This window comes from Onychomys torridus, chromosome 1 (assembly GCF_903995425.1).
Source record: "Onychomys torridus chromosome 1, mOncTor1.1, whole genome shotgun sequence".
In the NCBI taxonomy this organism is placed as follows: domain Eukaryota; kingdom Metazoa; phylum Chordata; class Mammalia; order Rodentia; family Cricetidae; genus Onychomys; species Onychomys torridus.
In genome coordinates this window covers 113,420,939-113,441,618 of record NC_050443.1, presented here as the reverse complement: position 1 = coordinate 113,441,618, position 20,680 = coordinate 113,420,939, and the positions used below count along the sequence as shown (strand labels likewise).

Genomic DNA, 20,680 nt, shown 5'->3' with positions numbered 1-20,680 from the left:
ACAGATCACACAGAAACAAACAATAAACACCGACAATAAAGAAGTCTTACTGGGCAGAATGTTGGGATATCTGTTTTTTTCTCTGTTTTCTTCTTTATTTGCTAGGTCGAAGGTTCCTTGTACATGTCCAGATGGCAATGACTGAAAGGAAATGGAGAACAGAGTGAACACGGATGAATCTAAACCCAGGTTCCCATTAGTTTCTCTGTTAAGCCCAGGCATTAAAACTGCCGTCTGTCTATCATCCTTGTCTCTCCTCAGGCCCCACATTAGACACTGGGCAGACAATGAGTTATATCCTAAACTTTGTAAGGTAAAAAACTCACTCATACCACAATTCCATCATGCCTCAGTCCATACAGGTTTTAGCCCAGGAAGAGATTCCTTGGGTACAGGCAAACTGATCCCAAAGGAGTTCTGATGCAGGAGACAGAGGGGCAAAGACTACCAAGAAGAGGGTGCTGAGACCCTGGCCTGGGCTGCAGGAGAGGAGGAGCAGGATCCTGGAAAGTGACTGTAGCCACAGCCCTCGCCATGCTTAGGACTCAAATGTCTCTGTGGATTGGGTCACATTAGCAGGATCAGGCCTAGAAGCTCCCTGGAAATGCTGATTCTCCCAACCTCCACCCCCAGTGCACAGAATCAGCAGCTAGGAGTTTGGGGCTCTTGGAGGCTCAAGATGCACCACCTCAATGACCGTTGTACCCCAGTTGAGGAGAGTCAGTGTGAAACGGAAGTTTCGCTTTTCAAGCAAGCTAACACTAAGAAGTGCCATCTCTGGCACTTGTCAAGTGGACACGTGGGTTTCTAGTTCCTTCTACCACCGAAGCCAACCTGCCTCTGATTTTTGGTTGCCTCCAACTATTCACCTCTTGCTTGCTTCTGGTTCCTCATCATACTCAGATGAGCTAGGGTAAAGAGCACTGTGTACTTCAAATCATGCCCTTCAACATTAAATCTGACTCCGGTTGGACCGTGGACCACTGGGCTCCAAGGAAGAAGCTTTATACTTACTGAGTGTTTGCAATGGGTCAGGCACAGAGAAAATACGTTGCTCTTCTGCCTCCCCTCACAACTAGCCTATGATCCAATGACATGGAACCAGACCCAAGGAAGAGTGTTGGACATATGCTCAGCATCATTTGGCTGAAGAGGCAGACCCTGGCAGTCAGCCCTGGAGGGACTCCCTTATTCAAGCATGGAGAAACACGTGAGCTTTCCTGTTTTCTGTGTCCCACTTCAAGTCCCCAGGAGTGAGGGTCTGGCTTCATAGAACAGCCTCAGATGACAGCCATGATGTCCTGGGATTGCTCTCCTCTAGCAGGCAGGAACTTCTTCAGTGGCCAACTCAGTTCTCCCCAAGGGTTTATATCAAGATGCTGTAGGACACCCCTCTCCTCTGCTCTGGGGCCACCACACCACATAGCTATAGGCAGAAGCTTTGCCTAGGCCAATTTGGAGGGACTAGTCAGAGGTCATCCTAGCAATACCAACGAGGAGTTCTCCACTTTGCCTCCAGCTCTGAACACTCACATTCCTTGAGTTTTGATTCACTACCAGAGCTGGATTAACACTACCTCCTTGGCCCTCACTGGACACTGTATTTGTAATGACATCCTCAGGCCTTCTCAAAAGGTTTTAGCCCTGAACACAAAAACCAGTCACAGTGGCCCATGAAACCGTGCAGCTGGCAAACCCTACTGTCGGAGCAGATCCTAGGAGCTCAGTGACGACACCACCAAGGGCAATTATTAATTGTAACAAATGGGACATTCCCCTGCAGCAGGCCCATGGCAGAGGAACCTGCTCTATAGGAGAGACGGGGTACACAGGAACTCTCCAGTGTGTATGTAATTTTTCTGTGTACTTGAAACTGCTCTAAAAATAAAGCCTACTAAAAACAACAGACTATATAAAACCAAGGAAGACGAAGTAGCTGCAATACAGTGGCTAACAAAGCCTGAGTAGAAAGAGGAACCAGGCTCTGATCACCCCTCCCACAGCTGTGTGGCCCTGAGAGGTGGGGCATACAGATGAGGTGGTACACCCTGTCCCCCAGGGTCCTGGAGGACATGATGAGGGGAGGTGGGCAGAACTAGGCAAAGTTCTCTGTGTCTTCCAGATCCGAGCAAACTGAGCAGCCCCCTGCACAGACTGGGCCCAGCATGCTTTCCTGCTGTCAGGCTATCCAGAACCTCCAGGCTCTCAGCTGCTTGGCAGTCCCAGGGAAGTAAGAGTGTCTGGAGATGGTTAGCCTGCAGTGACTCTCTATGCATGCTGTAGGAGGTCTGGTTTGTTCCAGCAACACCAGAGGATGGCTCTGGTTTGTGGTTATGCTGGGACTTCTACATACAAAAAATAAAAACAGAAACAAAAACAAAAACAAAAAGCCCTCCCTTTGTATGTATTCTGCCGTGTTTTCATAGCATAGGTCCCAGGCCCGTGGCTTGACACAGCTTGCTGGGACAAAGCTGGAGAAGATCTCATGAGAGAGGGGCCTCCTTTTCTACTGAATTCAGGAACTGGAAACAGGATAGGGATGTACCCTCTCCAAGAGGAACTAGCAGATAGCATCTCATCCGCGAGTTACTGTTACTTCTTTCTTTACGTGTTATCCAAGTTCCACAGGGCAGGGAAAATCCTACTTCACAGATAAGGAAACTGAGGCAGAGGTGAAGAAAACAGGCCAAGTCTTCCAGGCCAGGATGAGTACTCAAACCAGCTCCATCACTCATCCCACAGTACTGATGATCTGGAGGCCAAAGCCCTTCTTAGCCTCAAGATCATGGTCACCTGACAGTGAACATTGGGCTTGACAGTACAGGAATGTCCAAACACACGTTGAGACTTACCCAGATCCCTCCCAGGACCTTTGGAAGGGGCCATTAGACCAGAGAAAGGGAGGAGTAGGCAAACAGAACTTAAATGTGTTCTGTGAGAACTGGAGTGGCTGATCTGGACAGGAGAGAGATGTTGCAGGAGTGTGGCCTTGGACAGGGTCAGTTCCTCACTGGAGAGATGAGCCAGGCTGTGCACACTCTACCCCACAACTGTATCTCTAGCTCTCCGTTGCCAGGCAGGGAAACTCTGCACAGCTGAGGGCTACAGAGAGGCAGGCTGGGAGGGACAGGTGAAGGAAGAATTTGTTTTGGGTATAATATTTACATGGCTCCAGAAAAAGCCAAGAATCAGCAGAAACAAGCCTCTGAGGCAACTTCTTTTCTGTCAGAGGCTTTCTTCTTACAGCTTTGAGATTACATTTATGTGTTTGGGGGGGGCATGCCTGCATGCACACATACATGCCATGGCATGAATGTGAAGGTCAGAAGACAATTTTCACAAATCAGTTCTCTCCCTCCACCAGGTGGGTTTCAGGGGATTGAACTCAGGTTGTCAGGCTTGGTGGCGAGTGCCTTTACCCCGCTGAGCCATCTTACCAGCTCAGAAACATCTTTTTTGAGCTAATTTAATGCTCAAAATTCACAATGATGAAAACATCAAACTCCTAAATAATGGTAGAATCTGAACTGCACAACCCAGATCAGAGCCCCTGGCCATGGGGAAGCACACTGACATTGTTCTCTCGTGATTGTGCTCAAGCTGTTTCATTCACCATCACTTCCCTTGATTTGATATTTTAAGTAAGCTGGGAAGCCACAGCCTGTCCTCTTGAGTTCTGCACCTGAGCCAAGGCCCTCTGCTGCCTCTTTCTTCTCCTGACCTCCTCTGAGACCCTCCACGGACAGTAGGGTTACTGGCACTCCACATGTGACTGCAGAAGTGGAAGAGGAAGTGGGACAAGCAGGGCGGGACAAGCTTTTAACCAGCAATATGAGAGACAGCTATTTTGAAAATGGAGAATTAACTTCTGCTGCTAAGTTGTAAATTTTCAGAACAGCAGTGCTTGGTGCTCTCTCTTGGTATGACCTAATTTAAAAAAAAAGAGGAAAGCCCACTTGGCAGTGATAAAAAGGGAAGCAAGACAAGGGGTGGGTGTAATGTTGAAAAGTCAGTGAAATGTGGTTAAATGCACCAGCACCTTTCAGTGTCCTCACAGTCCACACACCTCTAGAAACAACCACACTGCACTGTTTAAAAAGCTGGCCCTCAGCCGGGTGGTGGTGGCGCACATCTTTAATTCCAGCACTTGGGAGGCAAAGCCAGGTGGATCTCTGTGGGCCAGCCTGGTATACAGAGCGAGTTCCAGGAAAGGCACAAAGCTACACATAGAAACCCAGTCTCGTAAACAACCCCCCCCCCCAAAAAAAAAGCTGACCCTCTGGGTCTCACATTTGTGTTGTCAGAGGGTCTCCATTGCTAGGTACCATTTGCTGGTGGTGGAAGTGACCTGGAGTAGAACAAGTGATATGACAAAGACAGAGATGGGCCAAGGCAACCATCCATGGACACCCACTCTTGCTCAGGCCCAACGTTCAGCTCCCAGCCCTGCACACAGGGTGAAGATTTGAACCAAACACTTCAAAACACCAACAATTTGGAGCCTTGTATCTAAAACGATGCTTCATGCCTATCCACATGTCATACATTTTAAAAGTTAACAACTTGGGGGCTGGAAAGACAGCTGAGAGGTCAAGAGCACTTTCTGCTCTTGTAAAGGACCTGGGTTCCATTCTCAGGGCCTCCTTGGTGGTTGACGACCACCTGTAACTCCAGGTCTAGGGAATCTGATGGCCTCTTCTGGCACTGTATGCGTGTGGTGCATATATGTATGTGAAGCACTCACATGTACACATAAATTAAAATAAAAAAAGGAAATGGACAACTCTAGGGGTGGGGTGACTAATCTGCACTGTGTCTTAAGTAGAGAGTTCTGAGAATGGCTGTGGGGACTATCAGTAGGCAGGGGCATGTCTCTGTGAGCCACTTCTCCTCTGAGGTTGTGGGAGTGATTCATCACAAACAACAGAACCTCATACACACTCAACGTGAGCTAGTGTCCCTGGCAGACGGCCTCCATCACTATTTATTTATTTTCTGAGCTGAGGATTGAACCCAGGGCCTTGTGCTTGCTAGGCAAACGCTCTACCACTGAGCTAAATCCCCAACCCATACATGTATATACATATGTATATATGTATATTGGTTTTCCGAGACAGGGTTTCTCTGTGTAGCTTTGCGCCTTTCCTGGATCTCGCTCGGTAGACCAGGCTGGCCTCGAACCCACAAAGATCCGCCTGGCTCTGGCTCCCGAGTGCTGGGATTAAAGGCATGCGCCACCACCACCTGGCTCCATCACTATTGAATGGTGCCATGATGATGATGGCTCAGAGGGACAACTGCTGATCTGATTAGAAGCTGGACCTCTTGGGGACCACGACAAGATGCTTGAGGGGGAGGCTTTCTGCAACCTTCAGCGTGAAACTGCCACCTGCACTAGGCAGCACATGGTAGAATAGTGTGTTGATCACAACTGGTGTTACACATGGTACCCAGGAACGGCTGGTAGCAACCCCCAGGAACATCAGACTCAACCACCTCACTTCACATGGAACAGTGAGCACTAGTGAAGGGCACAACACCAGGGACCGGGCTCTCCAGACCCCACTTCTGAGCAGCATCACAATTGGCAGAAGGTCCCTGAGTCCCTGGAACTGCTGGCTCTGACTGTCATGCTGCCCCTCATGGTGACCGAGACCAGGTGTACTCACATTGAACTCTTCACGGAAGCGCTTGCAGTCATCTGCTGATCTCACACGGATCTCCTCCTCCAGGTGCTCCACTGGGATGGGGAAGTACTTCTTGGGACCTGACGGGGACCTGCTCAGCAGCATCACTCTCTGCTGCTCTGTAGGGTCAGGAGACAGAGAAGCCGCTTAGTTCCATTGCCCACGGGTGACTCATTTCTTAGATGGTCGGACAGCATTCCTGATGGATCTGTATAGTGGGAGGGGAGCAGTACTCTCAAATGGAGCACCCTGGGGCTAACCCAGCCCTGAGCCACTGAATCAAACATCTGCTTCCCAACACACCCTATTTTCAGCAAGTGATGGCAGCATTCCTGTCCGTCACAGACATTGCATTCGTGATCTTGCTCGCTAGCTCAGCCACCAGTCACCCTTCCTCTTACTTCGGTCCTACACAAGGGGCACGGCAGCTCCATGCTGCAGGGTCCAGGTCTGGGACCAGAGAAGAGGAATCACAGGGCTCTGGGTCTAAGCTCAGAACAGATGGGAATCTGCCAGGATCTCTATCTTGAAGCCTTCTCTTCTTGGTAACACACAGGCTGCCCGCTTCCTCAAATCCCATACCTTGCAATGCAGAGAAACCAACTGTCTTTGAGGCAGGAGAGGAGGGCATTGTAAAGGAGAGGGTGGGCTGTGGGTTGAGGGACTTCATTCATACAAGCTCAGACTGAGGTGGAAGCAGTGTCAGGGATTGGCATTTCTCTTCACAGGGAGAGAGCTGACATTGATAAAGGCAGTAGAATAAGTCAGCTGCCACCCATGCAAAACGCCCTGTCCCGTTTGTAGAGTTCACTGAGTCTATGCCACGGACTTTGCTCCAAGGCAGCCTTTGGCTTCAGTCAGGTAGGCTGGTAGAAGAAGCCTGTGGGCTTCTGTGCCCTCCCAGCCACACCCCTCCCTCTGCACTGCCTTCTGGGTTGTGCAGGAAAGGGAGAAGAGCAAGATGGAGCATGGAGGTGCACTGGGCCATATGATGGTCTGCTCAGGAGGGCAGGTCCCCCAAGCTCAATGGAGTCCTCTGTTGCTCACATTCCTCCACCTCTAGGCATTGCATTAGCCCCTTCACTACCTTGAGTGAGTTCTAAAGTTTCACTTGAGTTCTGATAACATGCATGTTACCTCGAGCCAGGCACAGCTCTGTAGGAAGTTAGGACAAAGCTGAAGCCACTGGTACAAACCAGGGTTTGGGGTTTTTAGTTGTCACACTGAGGATTGTGCCAGGGACTTTGCATGTGCTGGGCAAGTGTTGTGCCACTGAGCTACAGCCCCAGATCCCTTGGTCCTTTGGAGCAAGATCTTATTCTGTAGCTCAGGCTGGCCTTGAACCTGTGAGGCTTCACCTCAGCAGGTGCCTCCAAATGCTGAGATTAGAAGCCTGTGCCGCCCCCCACTCAGCTAGAACCTGTGTGTTGAAAACCTTTGCTGTGTCTCCCATTGAAACACAGAAAGAAAAACAAGCTTTTGTAAGCAGCATTTACAAGTCAGAACACAGCTGGAATCTCAGTTAGGCATGTCCCCTAACTGATGCTCCTTCAACAAAGAGTGAGCAGCTTTGCCAGAGCAGTGACCCTGCCAGCTCCATCCCGAGGTTGTACAGTGTCAACTGAACACTTCTCTTCACAAGTTAGAGCCTTATCATAGGGTGATTTCAAAGGCCTCAATGAGAAACGTTAGACAGCAAAGCCCTGCTAAGCTGACAGGATATGAGTGGTCTCTTTAAAAAAAAAAAAAAAGCCCAAACCCACAAACTGAAATGTCTCAGACATCCGCTCTCCTTTGCAGGGAAAACGACCTCTGACACCAAGTTCCGAAATATAGAGAAATTCTACGCTACTAGGAGGCAGTAGCACCAGCCCAGGAGGAGCTGGAGAGAGAGGAAAGCTTACGGGACAGCCTGACAGGGCTGTGAACGCCCATCCTTTTCAGAGTCAGTACTGAGACCCGGTGTACAATACCTTGCTCTTCTAGGATCCCGTTGGGCATCTTCTTGTCGTTGCTGCTGACCACGGCTTTCCTCTGCTTCCTGAACCTTAGAGGCAGAAGATGTGTTAGGTCTCGGCACAGCAGGAACCCCCAAGCCCTGAGTGCGGTGATACCCACCAGGTAAGCCGGGAAAAACTCTTTCTGTTGCTCATGGCTGAGCCTTGTGCAGCTCAGGCTGGCCAGCTGATGTCTGAGCTGTTTGGGCCCACACCCCCAGCCTTCAGCACACTCATTTCCTCATAGGAGATGGTTAGGGCACGTCAGTGCCTGAGGACACTCCTACCTGAAGAAGTAGGCTGTGAGAAGGAGCAGGAGGAGGAGCAGAGGCAGCAACAGCCAGGTGAGCAGCGGCTGGGAGGTACCAGGGTCCGGAGGGCCTGTGGGTGGGTGGATTGTAGAAGATAGAGGCCCCCATCAGTATCCTGGGCAGGGTGAGGAAGGATTTTCATGGCACATCCCACGGTACAGTTTGCAAATGATCTCCCATCAGTTTTTGGGACAGAGGAGTGTGATGATGTGATTTGTCCAAGGTCCCTGATAAAGGGTGACCTTCCTGTACCCCAATGCAAGCTGCTAGTCAGTTATTTTTCTGAGCACCTCTGACCCAGCTCCTCTCCACAATGAGGAGGTGGAGGAAGGTAGATCCCCCTCAGGGAACAGCTGTTGTGTCCCAGCCCAGTCGGGGCAGGAACGCCAGGTATAAAAAGGGACAGGCTGGCCCCAAGGTTGGGTATAGTTCTTGAGGAACAGATACACTGTGGGCTGGCTTTTCAGGGTTGTGAATGCCCTGTCACAGTGAGAGAGAGGAGCGTGGAGATCACTGGCTTTCAGGAATCACCCTTGCTAGGCCATCCTGTGCACCTACCAGTTCTACCTTCCTCAGAGAGACTTGTATCCCTGCCTTTGCCCCTTGGCTTTGGTCACCTTGTGTTCATCAACTCACCCACCCTCTCAGGCTGTTAGGGTGCTCTCTTATCTCCACAAAGTTCCCACCTGAAGGACACCATCAGAAGCCCCCTTCTCCAGTTAACCAGCTTGGCTCCTCTCTTGAACTGTTCCAGAGGGCTCTGTTCTGGAGTTGAGGATCACATGCCACCAGGACTAAGTATGTCCCCTATAGAAAGGCCCTGGAGGTCAACAGCTACATTTCCATCCTCTTGAGTTCCAGAAGTGCCAAATATTGTTTCCAAACTGAGTGTGTGTTGGGGGGGTTCATGTCCTTCCTCCCACGGGCCAACCTAGTCTCTTGAAGCTCAGGGATCCAGGAAGGAGTTTGAAATCTGGCCATTGTCTCCCTACCCTTGTGCATGTAATCTAGAGGCTGTGACCCACAGCCTGCCACCTGTGGCCCTGCCTGTCTCAGAGGAACAAGGCCAGGTTTGTATTAGGCTTAATGGCTAAGAATATCTGTCCCTCTCTCCAGTCTAAACCTGCCCATTGCCCAGCTGGGTCCCTTCAGAACAGCCTGACCCAAGGCTTTCTGTCTGTGACTCCAGAGAGTGCTATACCTGGGCTAGGGCCTGGAGCAAATTCTCGCCTGGGCTGGAACTGAAGGGCGGAGCTGAGGCAGTGACAGGGAGTCCCACTGCTCTGGATACCCTGATTCAACTCCATCCATTTTGGGTCAAAGGCCGTTAGAAAGCGTGGGCTGCCTCCTCCTTCTTTTCCAAGAATGCTCACTATCTTTTCTCGGTGTGTCACCATGGTGAAACTACCCACTTCTGCATTGCCCAGAGGTCAGCCTCTGGCTCAGCCTCTGCTCTGCACGAGCAGTTACAAAACTGGCCGGCCACGAGGTCCACTCTGACTGTGACAGAGTGAGCCTGTGGGTCCTGCCAATCCTTCCCCAGGCCTTGTCAAAGACTTGAAGGGCCAGCCTTCATGTCCATGTTCTTGGAGTACAGGCTGCAATAACAGACCTGGAATCCCACAAGGCATGGGTTGGATGACCCAAGGCATAGATAGGTTGTCACACCAGGCAGAACAGGTGACTCAAATTGGTTTCTGTGACTTCTAATGACATTCGTCCAGGAAGCCAGAGGTCGGGACCAGAACTCCACAGGCTTTCCAAGGGCAGCAGGAAGATCCAAAGCCAAGACAGTTGGTATGGAACACAGGGAAGCATGTGGGGCTTGTTCTGGCTGCAGGGTGTCAAGAGTCTATGGGAAGATGAGTCCAGACTAATTCTTGCCTCAAACATTGCAAAGGAAGAAACCCATACTTCATGTAAAAATGTTTGAAGTTGTTGGTCACTATGAAGTTGTTGGTTAGATTTCAATTTAAGTTTGTTAAACAACATGGGTCAGAAAATAAACCCTTGTGCATTCTAGGGCAGTGTCCCCTCCGCCCTAGTGGTGTTGCATCCAGGGAGGCATGAGGTCCTCCCAAAGGATATCCCATAGTCACATTCTGATTTCTATTCACACTGACTCTGGGTCTCTCTAGATGGTTCAGCCTTTTCCCTAACATGCTGTCAGGTTTCTCAATGGTATGTGAGTGAGTACATGTGTATTCATGTAGATTTTAGGCATAGGCACACCTGCAAGTGTGTATCATCTGGTCCTGACCCTGGAAAGACAATGGTTTGTGTGTAAGGTGTGGCCTGGAACTTTTTACTCTGGACACAGGTTCCCCCAGTGATTCATCTGCTGTTTCGAGGGACCCATGCAGAGGGGCAGGGGCCAGCCGCAAGGAGCTCTTTCCAGACCCTGTGGAGTTCTGTACAGATCTGCAACAGATAGTACTCCTCCAATGAGGGGGTATTCCACATCTCTAAGGGGTCCCCAGTGGGGAGGCAGAGTTGGAGTAAAGGAGGAAGAGGAGGGAAGGAAGGACAGGGAACATAGTGGCAGCCGTGCTCTGGGAAGAGACAACACAGCCCCTGGAGGACTGGACTGGAGAACTCTCTTGGTTTGAATCCACAAAGCATGGGTTTCCATTCCAAGTAGCGGAGACAGAGTGAGCATGCCAACTGCTTTGTCTCCCTGTCGTGAAGTTGTGAATGCATCTTCCTCTACATTTTCTCCCAACATGCAGGTTTGGTTAATAAATAGACTCACTACTCTCTCCTGCCATCCAAGACTGCATGGGTTGCAGGAAGTACTGTTTCTTTATGAATTGTTCAAGAAGGAAAAAACCCAAACTACCACTTATGCAGAATCACCCGCTTGATGACACATCCTAACACTAATGCTGTATGTATGAAGCAACCAGATGAAACATGCTCTGAACAGGTCCCCAGTTCACCTCTCTCATTGACCCTGGAGAGCTGCCACTCTAGGCAAGCCTCCTCATTCTGTGTCCTAGCTGCTTGCAGTCCTACACTTTGGATGGGCCCAGATTGCATGGGGATTTGAGGCTATTCCCCATGTGCATGCATGTGTGTCTGTATCACATGTGTGCAAGTGCTTGTGTAGGCCAGAATAGGGTGTCTGATCTCTTGGAGCTGAAATTTCAGTCAGTTGTAAAGGGCCATGTGAGTGCTGGGAACTGAACTTGGGTCCTCCGGAAGAGCAATAAGTGCTCGTAAACACTGAGCCCTCTCTCCGGCACCTACCTTGTACTTTATCTCACCAGGGTTTCTGTATGGCATCTCCTACAAGTGGACCTTGTGTCCACTACACACGTTATCAAACAACAATGGAAAATTTCAGATGGTCTCCCAAAGCATCTGACATCCGTGCTCACTGGGGTTATGAGGAAGACACTAATGATCCTTCCACTTCTAGTCAGGCAAAAACACAATAACATTTTAGTTCGATTTTCTCTAATTTTCAGAGAGTTTGGCTCCTTTGCATGATGATTAAAATGGAATTAATTAGGTACTTTGATTTTTCCCTGGTTGTGTTTGACATCTCCTAATATCTTCAGCTGTCAACGTGACACAGCCCAGAATCATCTGGAGGACTGCCTGATTCACATGGGCCCATGGTCATGTCAGTGGGGCATTTCCAGGGCATTGATTATCAGTTGACATAGGAGACCTCGGACCACTGTAGGTAGCACCATCCCTAAGTTGGGGGTCTTGAGCATGGGCCAGAGTGAGCCTGGAGGCAGCATTCCTTCCTGGTTTCTGCTTTAGTTCCTGTTTGAGCTCCTGCCTTGACTTCCCTTTATGATGGACCACAGTCAGGATGTGCTGCCATGGGGCGCTTTTGGTCATGGTGTTTATCACAGCAATAGCAAAGCAACCAGAACACCATCTATTTTCCTACTGTGCTATTTTACATGTTAATTTTTCAGGGTTCTTCCTGTATGTATTATGGATGATAACATTTCCTTACAGTTTTAACATATTTATAACGAATTCTTTGTCTAAGAAAATGCGTCACGATGAATATTGAATTCATTTTGGCCAATGATGAAAAGAAGCCATTTCCTGTTGTTCTGGCACATTTTGGCAATGTGCTAACCCTCAAGAGATATTTCATACTTTTTCAGGAGCCAGATCTCTTAAAGAGCACTTGGCGTACCCTCCCAAGTTTCAGGACAAAGGAGCTATCATGTTAAGTTGAGGCCTACGTAGCTCCTAATAGTAGGACCACAGATGTTGCTAAGCGCCGAGGCCCAGAAGAGATCTAACCAGAATTTGTTTCTGTTCTGGGTGCTGAGGTCATGTGACAGCCCTCGCTTCCTGAAAGTAACACTTCCTGCCCACAACAATGTTACAAACCAATAAATCTTGCTTTCAAATGAACCGGAAAGCCTTAGACATGGACTGTGATGCCACCCTGAGGGAGAGTCAGGTACCACCTGTAGGGCTGTCATGGGACTCTGACAATTCCTACCACTACTGTGGGGAGATGGATGCTCTGTCCTCAGGCCTTCAGGGACATGCTGACAATTTTCCAGGTGTCCCTAAATAGTCAGCTAATTAGTGTTGGTGAAGGAAGTTAAGGAAGTAGGTTGGAAGACTTCAGTGAATGTTTGTGAAGGTCACGGTCCTTAGGGCAGGTCTGGCAGGTCTGGGATGTCCTAGGCTGCAGGACACTGTTGAGGACCTGCCTGTGGAAAGTCACCTGCAGAGAGGCATGTGCTGCAGTTTCTGGGTTGTCTTTTCTGTGGCTGAGGGTTTCCCCTGGGGTGTCAGGGCAAGGAGGAAGACAATTCAGCCAGAGTGCTCTCAGTCAGGTGCTTGCTTTCATTGGAGAGGGGCACTTTCCTCCTCCAGGGCTGTCTCTGGAGGAGATTATCTAGGGTCAGGAAACCCTGTAAAACCCTTAGGTGGGGTGAAATCTGACCCACTGGGACAGCACCAACTTCCACTGACTTTTTCTAAAAAGTGTTTCTGTAAAGATATTGACAATTTGGATTTTCCTTAAGCCTTACAAGGACCAAGCATGATGCTGAATTTCATGTGTAAACTTGATCAGGGCATAGTTGCCAAGACATTTAGAGACAACCATCATAGGGGAGTTTTGGATGAGATTAACACTGGAATCCATAGACTGAGTGAAGCCGAAGGTCTATCCCAGTGTGGATAGGCCTCACTCTACCAGGAGTGGAGCAAGTATGTAGTGAGGGATGGGCATGAGGCTGGTGCAGAGACAGGGGCTAGCCTGTCTTCATTTTGACTTTATCACCAAGGCACACTGCCAGGAATCCCTGTCAACTAACTCCTCATCCTGACCTCACCCATTTAGCCTGAGCCTAGCTCTGCCTGTGTGCAGCACAAGCCACTAAACACACACACACACACACACACACACACACACACACACACACACACACACACACACACACACACACACACACACACACACACACACTGAGGGAGTTGGGGATTGAAACAGCAGCATTCTTGACTTTCAGAGACTGGCCAGATGGCTGGGTCTGGAGCTGGCTCCCTGCTGACCACAGCCAAAGCTAATGCCAGGGGAGTGCTGCTGTGTTCTGAAGACTGTCCAGCTCACTTGTATCTGGAATACTCACTGCACTGCCAACCAAGAACCAGGGCTGCCACTACCTGGTCCTCATGAGTCGGGGCAGGGAGGCACAGAGGGGTTCAGGAAGTCCTTCCAGGTTGCTCAGCTCACAAGTAGCTAAGATGGAATGGAACCCAGGCAGTGAGAGTTAAGAAGACCCACTCTTGTTGTTTTCTTCCCCTTTCCTCGTCCTCTTTCTCGCTTTGGCTTTACACAGTATTTACTCATTTAAAATTGAGATGAATTTACATATTAGAAAATGCACTTGTTTTTAATGTATGGTGAATAAGTTCCCAGAGTGAGGCAGCTCTGACTGTGATAACACTGTTATTAGAATATTTCTTTGTCTCCAGTAAGACCTCTCCTGTCTTCATCCTTAGCACAGGCATGCTCACTACTCTCCCTGCCCATGTTTTTCAGGTCCTGGATATTTCCTCTCAATGGAGTCCTACCTTAGCCTACCTCATCTGGTCTCTGTGTCTACCTTGTGTCACTGGGAATGTCTCTGAGCTTTCTCCTCGATGTCACATGGACACCGGAGTGCTTTTTCCTCTTCTTTGTCCTTTAAACTACAAAGCGAGGCAACAGACTGACACACACACACACACACACACACACACACACACACACACACAAAAAAAAAAAAAAAAAAAAAAAAAAAAAAAAAAAAAAAAAAAAAAAAATCCCTGCCCTGGAGTGTATCTGTTCTAATTTTCTCATGAGGACAAGGCAGCCCTGTTCATTCCAACTCCATCTCCTGGAAGTCATGACACACCCACAAATGCTCCTCATTCACCTCTAAAAAGAACGACTCTTTTAAAAAGAGAAACCTCACTACATACCAATACGACAGCATATTAGAACAGTAATTTCTTAGTTACCATTTTGTTGTATGGCTATTTCCTCAAGGTCAAAACATATTCTCATGAGGGGGAGTTGGAAGCTCACAAAACATTAAGAAAGCTATAAGACTCATGAGACCTTTCCTGAGATTTTACAAGCTATAGACAATAGCTTGGGATGGGGAGGTTCTTCAATGCAGCTGCCTACAAACTGCACAGGAAGCTGTAATGATGCAGCTTTTCGTGAGCTGTTACCCAGGCTGGAGTGGGCTTTCCAGGGAAGCAGCTGCTTCTGAGTCACACATGCTTCTGTATGAAACCCCAAGAAATTTACCGGTAAATTACCCCAAGAAACTACCATGTCAGGGTAGACATGGGTGCAGTCATTTCTTGGGTCTATGATGGGTGTCCTCCCTTGGGTAAATAGATGTTTGCTCATGTGTCTTCAGGAAAAGTTACACAACAAACCATCAACCCAATATTCACATTTGCCCAACTCACTGGTCAGTGTTTGGTAACAGTTGGTCCTAACAGGCTCTACACAGTCACACTTTTCAGAATTTATTGTTAAACTAATTAATTGTGCGTGTCTATGTGTGGACACATATACATCACAGTGCATGTGTAGAGGTCAGAGGGCAACCTGCAGGAGTCAGTTTTCTCCTTTCCACTGTGTGGGTCCCAAGGATGGAACTCATGTTGTCAGGCCTGATAGCAAGTGCTTTGCCCCTGGGTCATCTTGATGGCCCCTTTTGGGCTTTCTCATTCTCTCCTTCTTCTACCGAGGCTGAGGGCCCCCTCAGCAGGTGGGACAGCCTCCTTGAACACACCTAGATGGCTCTGGTCATAGGTACACACCCAGCTTCCTAGTTGGGAACACTGGAAGATTCACTGGACTCTCTTCCCCAGCAGTCCTGGGTACTCAGGCAGTGTGTGAGGCAGCTGGAGCAGCTGGGGTCAGGGTAGGGGTCCTTACCTGCAGTTGTGCTGGTCCAGTTGCTTTCTGCTGGGGTGGTGTCGTTGCCTTTACCAGCTCTGGCGAGTGACAAGCTAAAACTTGCCAGTAGGAGTGGACAGAAGGGCTCCATGGTACACCTGCAAAGAGACGAGGACTTGAATAGAATGTTTCTGGGTAACAGGCCCTGGACACTGCTGTCACTAGGGAGGAAGAAGAAATAAGAGAGAAACTTACTATAGGTAAGGAAACCAAGAGCTCTGCCCACTGACTTCACAGTCTCTTTTGTCTTCCCCACTTTGTGGTGGTACAGTCACTGTCATCTTCAGGTTTGGCCAGAGGGTATATGGCTCACAACTCCCACATTGCTGAGGGTGAGCCAGTGTGGAGTGGGACCAGACCCCAGTGTTGTCCATACTACTAGCCGAGGCAACTTCATGAGTCACCTGGCATCCCAGATAGCATGTCCCCCAATACCGACTGCTCACCCACTTCCCTTCCACAGCCATTCTCTGGCCAAGCTGTGTCCATGGTGGGTGTCCTATCTTGGGTAAACAGATGCCAGTGCCTTTCTGTGTGCTTCTTGGGTCCCTCTCACTAGGCTGGTCAAATCCATTCCCTCCAGATGTGGCTCAGGAGATCCTGGTCAAGCAGCTTGAGGCTTCAGGGTCCGTCTCTACCCTCTTCCAACCAGTGGCTATATGCTCTTCCAGCCCATTTCAACAGCCCCCTCCTGGCCTTGCCTCTGACTGTACTAACTCCCTACTCCACAGGGCCACTTAACAGCCTCAGGAAGGAGCTAAGTGTTTATCGGGTTGAATGGATGCAGGGGACAGTCCAACTGGCAAGGGGTTCAACACAGAGAAATATCTTTCATACTAGGACCACCCCACAGCAGTGACCTCAGTTTCACACTTGGCTCCCCATTTTGCCCAGTCACCTTCAACCATCATTAGAGATGACAGTTGCTTGAGGACTCCTGATCAATGGAGGCAGGCAATGGCACCTGCCCAGTGCAGATATGTAGTCCCTGACCATGGAATCTCATCCACAGCTAGCCCAGAGGCTCTGTTCAATCCTTGTAGAGAGAAATTTTGCTACTCAGTGTGGAGTGTGGAGTGTGAATGGACCATACTTCAGAACTGAGGCCAGTAGACACTTAGCCCTCAGGCTGTTCCAATAGGGGGCACCAATGTTTATAATCACTGAAGACATGAAAGGATCATGGCAACACCCAGTGCTTCTCAGTAGGCAGCATTACCAAGATGAAACAAGCCCCAGTACTTTGTGAAAACCATCCCAGAACAGTAGTTAGTCAGTGGCCACCACCACGTGGGGCCTCTCCTCTTCCTAGTTCCTAAACGCACATGGTAAACTTATAAAGTGAGCCTCTGGGCTTGAGTGCACACCTGCTCTGAGCTGCTGTTTGCATGTGTGTCATGTACACAGTAACCCCCCAAGGGTTGTGAATCAGTGGCCCCTGGATGGTGAGAGACTGGGCAAAGTTAGGCTGCAAGGTTATAAAGCCCGTGTCGGAGGTCAGGACTGCTGGGGACACACGCCCTCAACTGGGTCCATGCTGCCCAGGCTCTCCTTTGACAGGCAGCTCCACACACATTGCCACACACTGCCTTCTCTCTGTCCAATCTGTTACTGAACACTGCCATGGTACTTTACATACGCTGGAGGACACTGCAGAGTAATTGATTGGGAATTATTAATTGCCTTAATCCAACTCCAGAGACATAGAATTCCTGGGTGAAACATTGTGCTTCGTCCCAAGCATTAATAACCTTCCTCATCAAGCACTCAATGATCGAAGAGGAGGCTAGGCCAGCACCCTGGAGGAGTGCTCAATTCCTTCCCCCATTATAGCATTCTCCAAGTTCCCAGAGCTGAAATTCCTGATGGAACCAGTAGAGGGAGATAAACTGTGCAGACATCAAAACCTGTCCAGCCATCTGGTGTCTCTTTATTGTCCCACTTGTATTCTAAGGCGAGTGACAACCTGTCGGAGGATCCCTGGCCATCCACTCTCAAACACTTGTGCAGGCTACTTAGTAAGCACAGACACGAATCTGTGCAGAAATAATGTGGGAAGGAGGAATTAAACCCATGCTCAACTCCAAGGATCTGCAGCTGACTAGTATTTGCTGCGTGCCTGCCAAGTGCTAAGCACAGGAGGCATGAAGCTTGTGCAGTCTGCAGAGCTGGAATGAACAAAGCAGACTATTCCCAGAAAAGCAGACTTTATTTTTACTCTACTCAAAATCCACCCATCTATCAATTGGATTATAAAGCCATCTTTCTTATTCCATTGAATTCTTTTCCAGTACTTCCCACGACAGGGGTTGAGTAACCTGTTTGGATCTGGACATGCAAAGCTGAGCCAAGTCCTGCCCGTGACCAGGGAAGCTCCCCAGCCCTACCCCTTAGAAGCTGCAGAGGCAGGGTCGTGCAACCAGGATGTCAGGTGCAGTTCCCCAGAAATGAAGCACACAAGCTGAAGGTTCTTCAGCAAATGGGATGACACAGAGGCTTGGAGGAAGCTGTGCACGAACTGATATTACACAATCACTGTTTTAGCCCACAGGAGCTGCTTCCCAGGGGGAACTGAAGAGCAAGGGTGGGAGGTTTGGGTCTAAAGAATTGAGAAGGCTGTGGAATAACGTGTTAGCCAGTTGCTTTACACCCTTAGGCTCACTTTCTAGTAACAACCCATGTTACTAGAATCACATGAAGGCCCAGTACTGGACACTGGAACTCTACTGGAGAGTGATAGGTTTATATACAACCAAGAGTGAAGACCACCATTTCCCTCTCGTGTTCCTGGGGGACCATCTCCACACCAAGGGAACATGAATGAAGACATGGGAGGTGCCATGATGTCTTTCTCAGAACCACTGTCCCAATCCCAGTGTCCTTCACTTTGGCACACACATTACACAGGGGTCTTAGTTAGGCAGGACAGAGAAGGTTCGGGGGCGGGGGGGGGGGGAGGCTAAATTTGATTTGTGAAAAATCCCCACAGCAGGAAGTCCTTATCTTCAAATAGGAGGACTTCAAATACTTGAGTGATAATGGACAGGTGTTTCACTCTCATCTGTACAGATGATGTCCACCCATGGGTGTTAGTCAGCTAAGGCTGGGCACCTTGTACCCATAAGCTGCAGTTTGATGTAGGAAGCCCAGATCTGGGAAGGAAGGCACTAGCATTGTAAAATGATGGCTGGTGACATAAGCCACTCTTTTTGGAACACAGCAGAGTTGCCAGGCTTGGCTCTTTCTGCCTTTACCACACTATGCAGACACCAAACCGAAGCGCTGAGGGCTTGGTTGGTTGTCTGTGTGTGACACATGTGAGCATGGTGACTTGGGAAGCCAAGTGAGGGTGTCAGATACTCTGGAACTGGAGTTGCCATCTCTTGTGATTCCTTTCCCTCAACTTCATGTGAGTTTTGGGAACCAAAAATGGGTCCTCTGCAAAAGGAGTGTGTGCTCTTAACCATGGAGACATCTCTCCAGCCCCAAGTATCTGTTTCAAATACCTGTCTTCTATAAAATCAGGACAAGGTGACTCACTCAGCAAGATAATTATTTTTTAATGATCCAGGAAAAGACAAAAATTCAAGTAAAATAATGTCTTTCAATGGCAAAAGAAACAAAACCCAGAGCTTTCTTAACTTTTAGGTGTGAATATACTTACAGGGATGAAAGATTTAAACAATTACTTTTTTTTTTTTAAAGCCATTCATTAAAATCTGCAGACACAGCATGTTTCAGGTGTATCCACGTGACCCTGCCTCTTTGAAGATGGCTTTGCTTATTAAAACAGAAAAGATGTTCACAGGGAGTCCTCAGCTCAGTGGGTGAAGGGTGGAACTTAATTGCTTTTGAGCAAAGGTAATTGAATGTCTAAATGCAAACATGGAAACATCTTTAAAAAGAGGTTGCCAAAGGGGCCCTCATGTAGAGAGAAAAAAAAAAAAGGAAAAGCAGAAAAAAAATCAGGCAGGGAAGAGGGAAGAGGGAAGAGGGAAGAGGGGAGAGGGAAGAGGGAGTGAGTGGTGGTAGGTGGTGGTGGATGTCCCTGCCCTGGCTGTAGTCACCTGGGAGATATCCTCCAGGGTCCAGGCAGGGAACTGGCTGTCTGAATAGGTAAGAGCTGACCTGCTGGAGGCAGGTACCATCCTGAGCATGTGAAGATGCACAGCGTGTTGGCAATCAGGTACTGATCATAGGAAGGAGGGGAGAAGAGAGGGAAAAAAGATGGAGAGAGGGAGGGGAGGGGGCAAGTGGGGGAGAGATAGACAGATAGAGATAGAGAGAAGGAGGAGGACAAGGAAGGAGGGAGAAAGAGAGATGGACGCCGAAGAGTACCACCCGACTCAGCTTATTGGGAAGGATCTGTAAGCCCATGAGCCTGTCAGCAGGTCTGTTAGGGAACAATTTCAACTCCCTATGTGGTGTGTGCTCATTTGCATAATTCCAATTATTCCCTGAGCCCTCTTGAAGATGGGCAAGAAGTGAAGAGCCTCTTTGTCAGAATTCAGTCTCTTTCATCAAGGCAACAAGACTAGGTCGTGAAAATCACAGGATCCCACTCAGTAGCACATTTTCACAGACCATAAAAACATGTTTGGATTCATTGAATTAGCAAGCAGCAAGTGTCTGGTCAAGTCCAGTTAGGCACTGGTTGAGAGAACAGGGAGCTAACAGCATTTTTCTCCATGGGGCCAAATGGGTCACATGTCAGGGATATGTTTTGGTTTTCCCCACAGGGAATCAAAACAAAACATAAAACCAAACTTCCCATCCTGAGAAGACAGGAAGACCCTAAAAATCTACAAGTGGTGATTGCATGAAGAGTGCATAAAACTCATGGGTGGGAGTCACACAGAACAGTGAATGAGGGGTCACATAAGACTAGTAAATGAGGGTCACAAAAAATTATAACAAACAGGGGCTGCATAGAACCAGCGACTGGAACTCACAGTCAACTCCTCTTTCATGAAAAGTTACATGGAAAGAGGGGAAAAGTTGGAATAACTTTTTAATCTTACCTAACCCAAATTTTCCCTAGTGAATGGACATTAGTGATGGGGGAATGTCTTTCTGTATGCTGTGAATATGTGTTGCTCTGATTGGTTGATAAATAAAGCCATTTGGCCAATGGCAAGGCAGCTTAGAGGCAGGTGGGAAATTCAAAGAGAGAGACAGGAAGAAAGCAGGGAGAGACACCAGTGAGCCGCCCAAGGAGCAACATGTAAT

General features: G+C 48.8%; 1 protein-coding gene across 3 annotated transcripts in view; it reads right to left on the bottom strand.

The window, feature by feature from the left end:
• Ptpre (protein tyrosine phosphatase receptor type E) overlaps window positions 1-20,680 on the bottom strand; it is a 148,175-nt gene that overhangs the window by 27,918 nt on the left and 99,577 nt on the right. For all 3 annotated transcript variants that reach the window (XM_036196978.1, XM_036196967.1, XM_036196984.1), the window contains 5 exons: window positions 15,431-15,549; window positions 7,972-8,065; window positions 7,661-7,734; window positions 5,670-5,806; window positions 51-141 (listed from right to left, as the gene is read on the bottom strand). In XM_036196978.1, coding sequence (XP_036052871.1) covers window positions 51-141; window positions 5,670-5,806; window positions 7,661-7,734; window positions 7,972-8,065; window positions 15,431-15,542 — 508 coding nt within the window. In that variant the 5' untranslated portion in view covers window positions 15,543-15,549. The remainder of the gene's footprint in view (window positions 1-50; window positions 142-5,669; window positions 5,807-7,660; window positions 7,735-7,971; window positions 8,066-15,430; window positions 15,550-20,680) is intronic.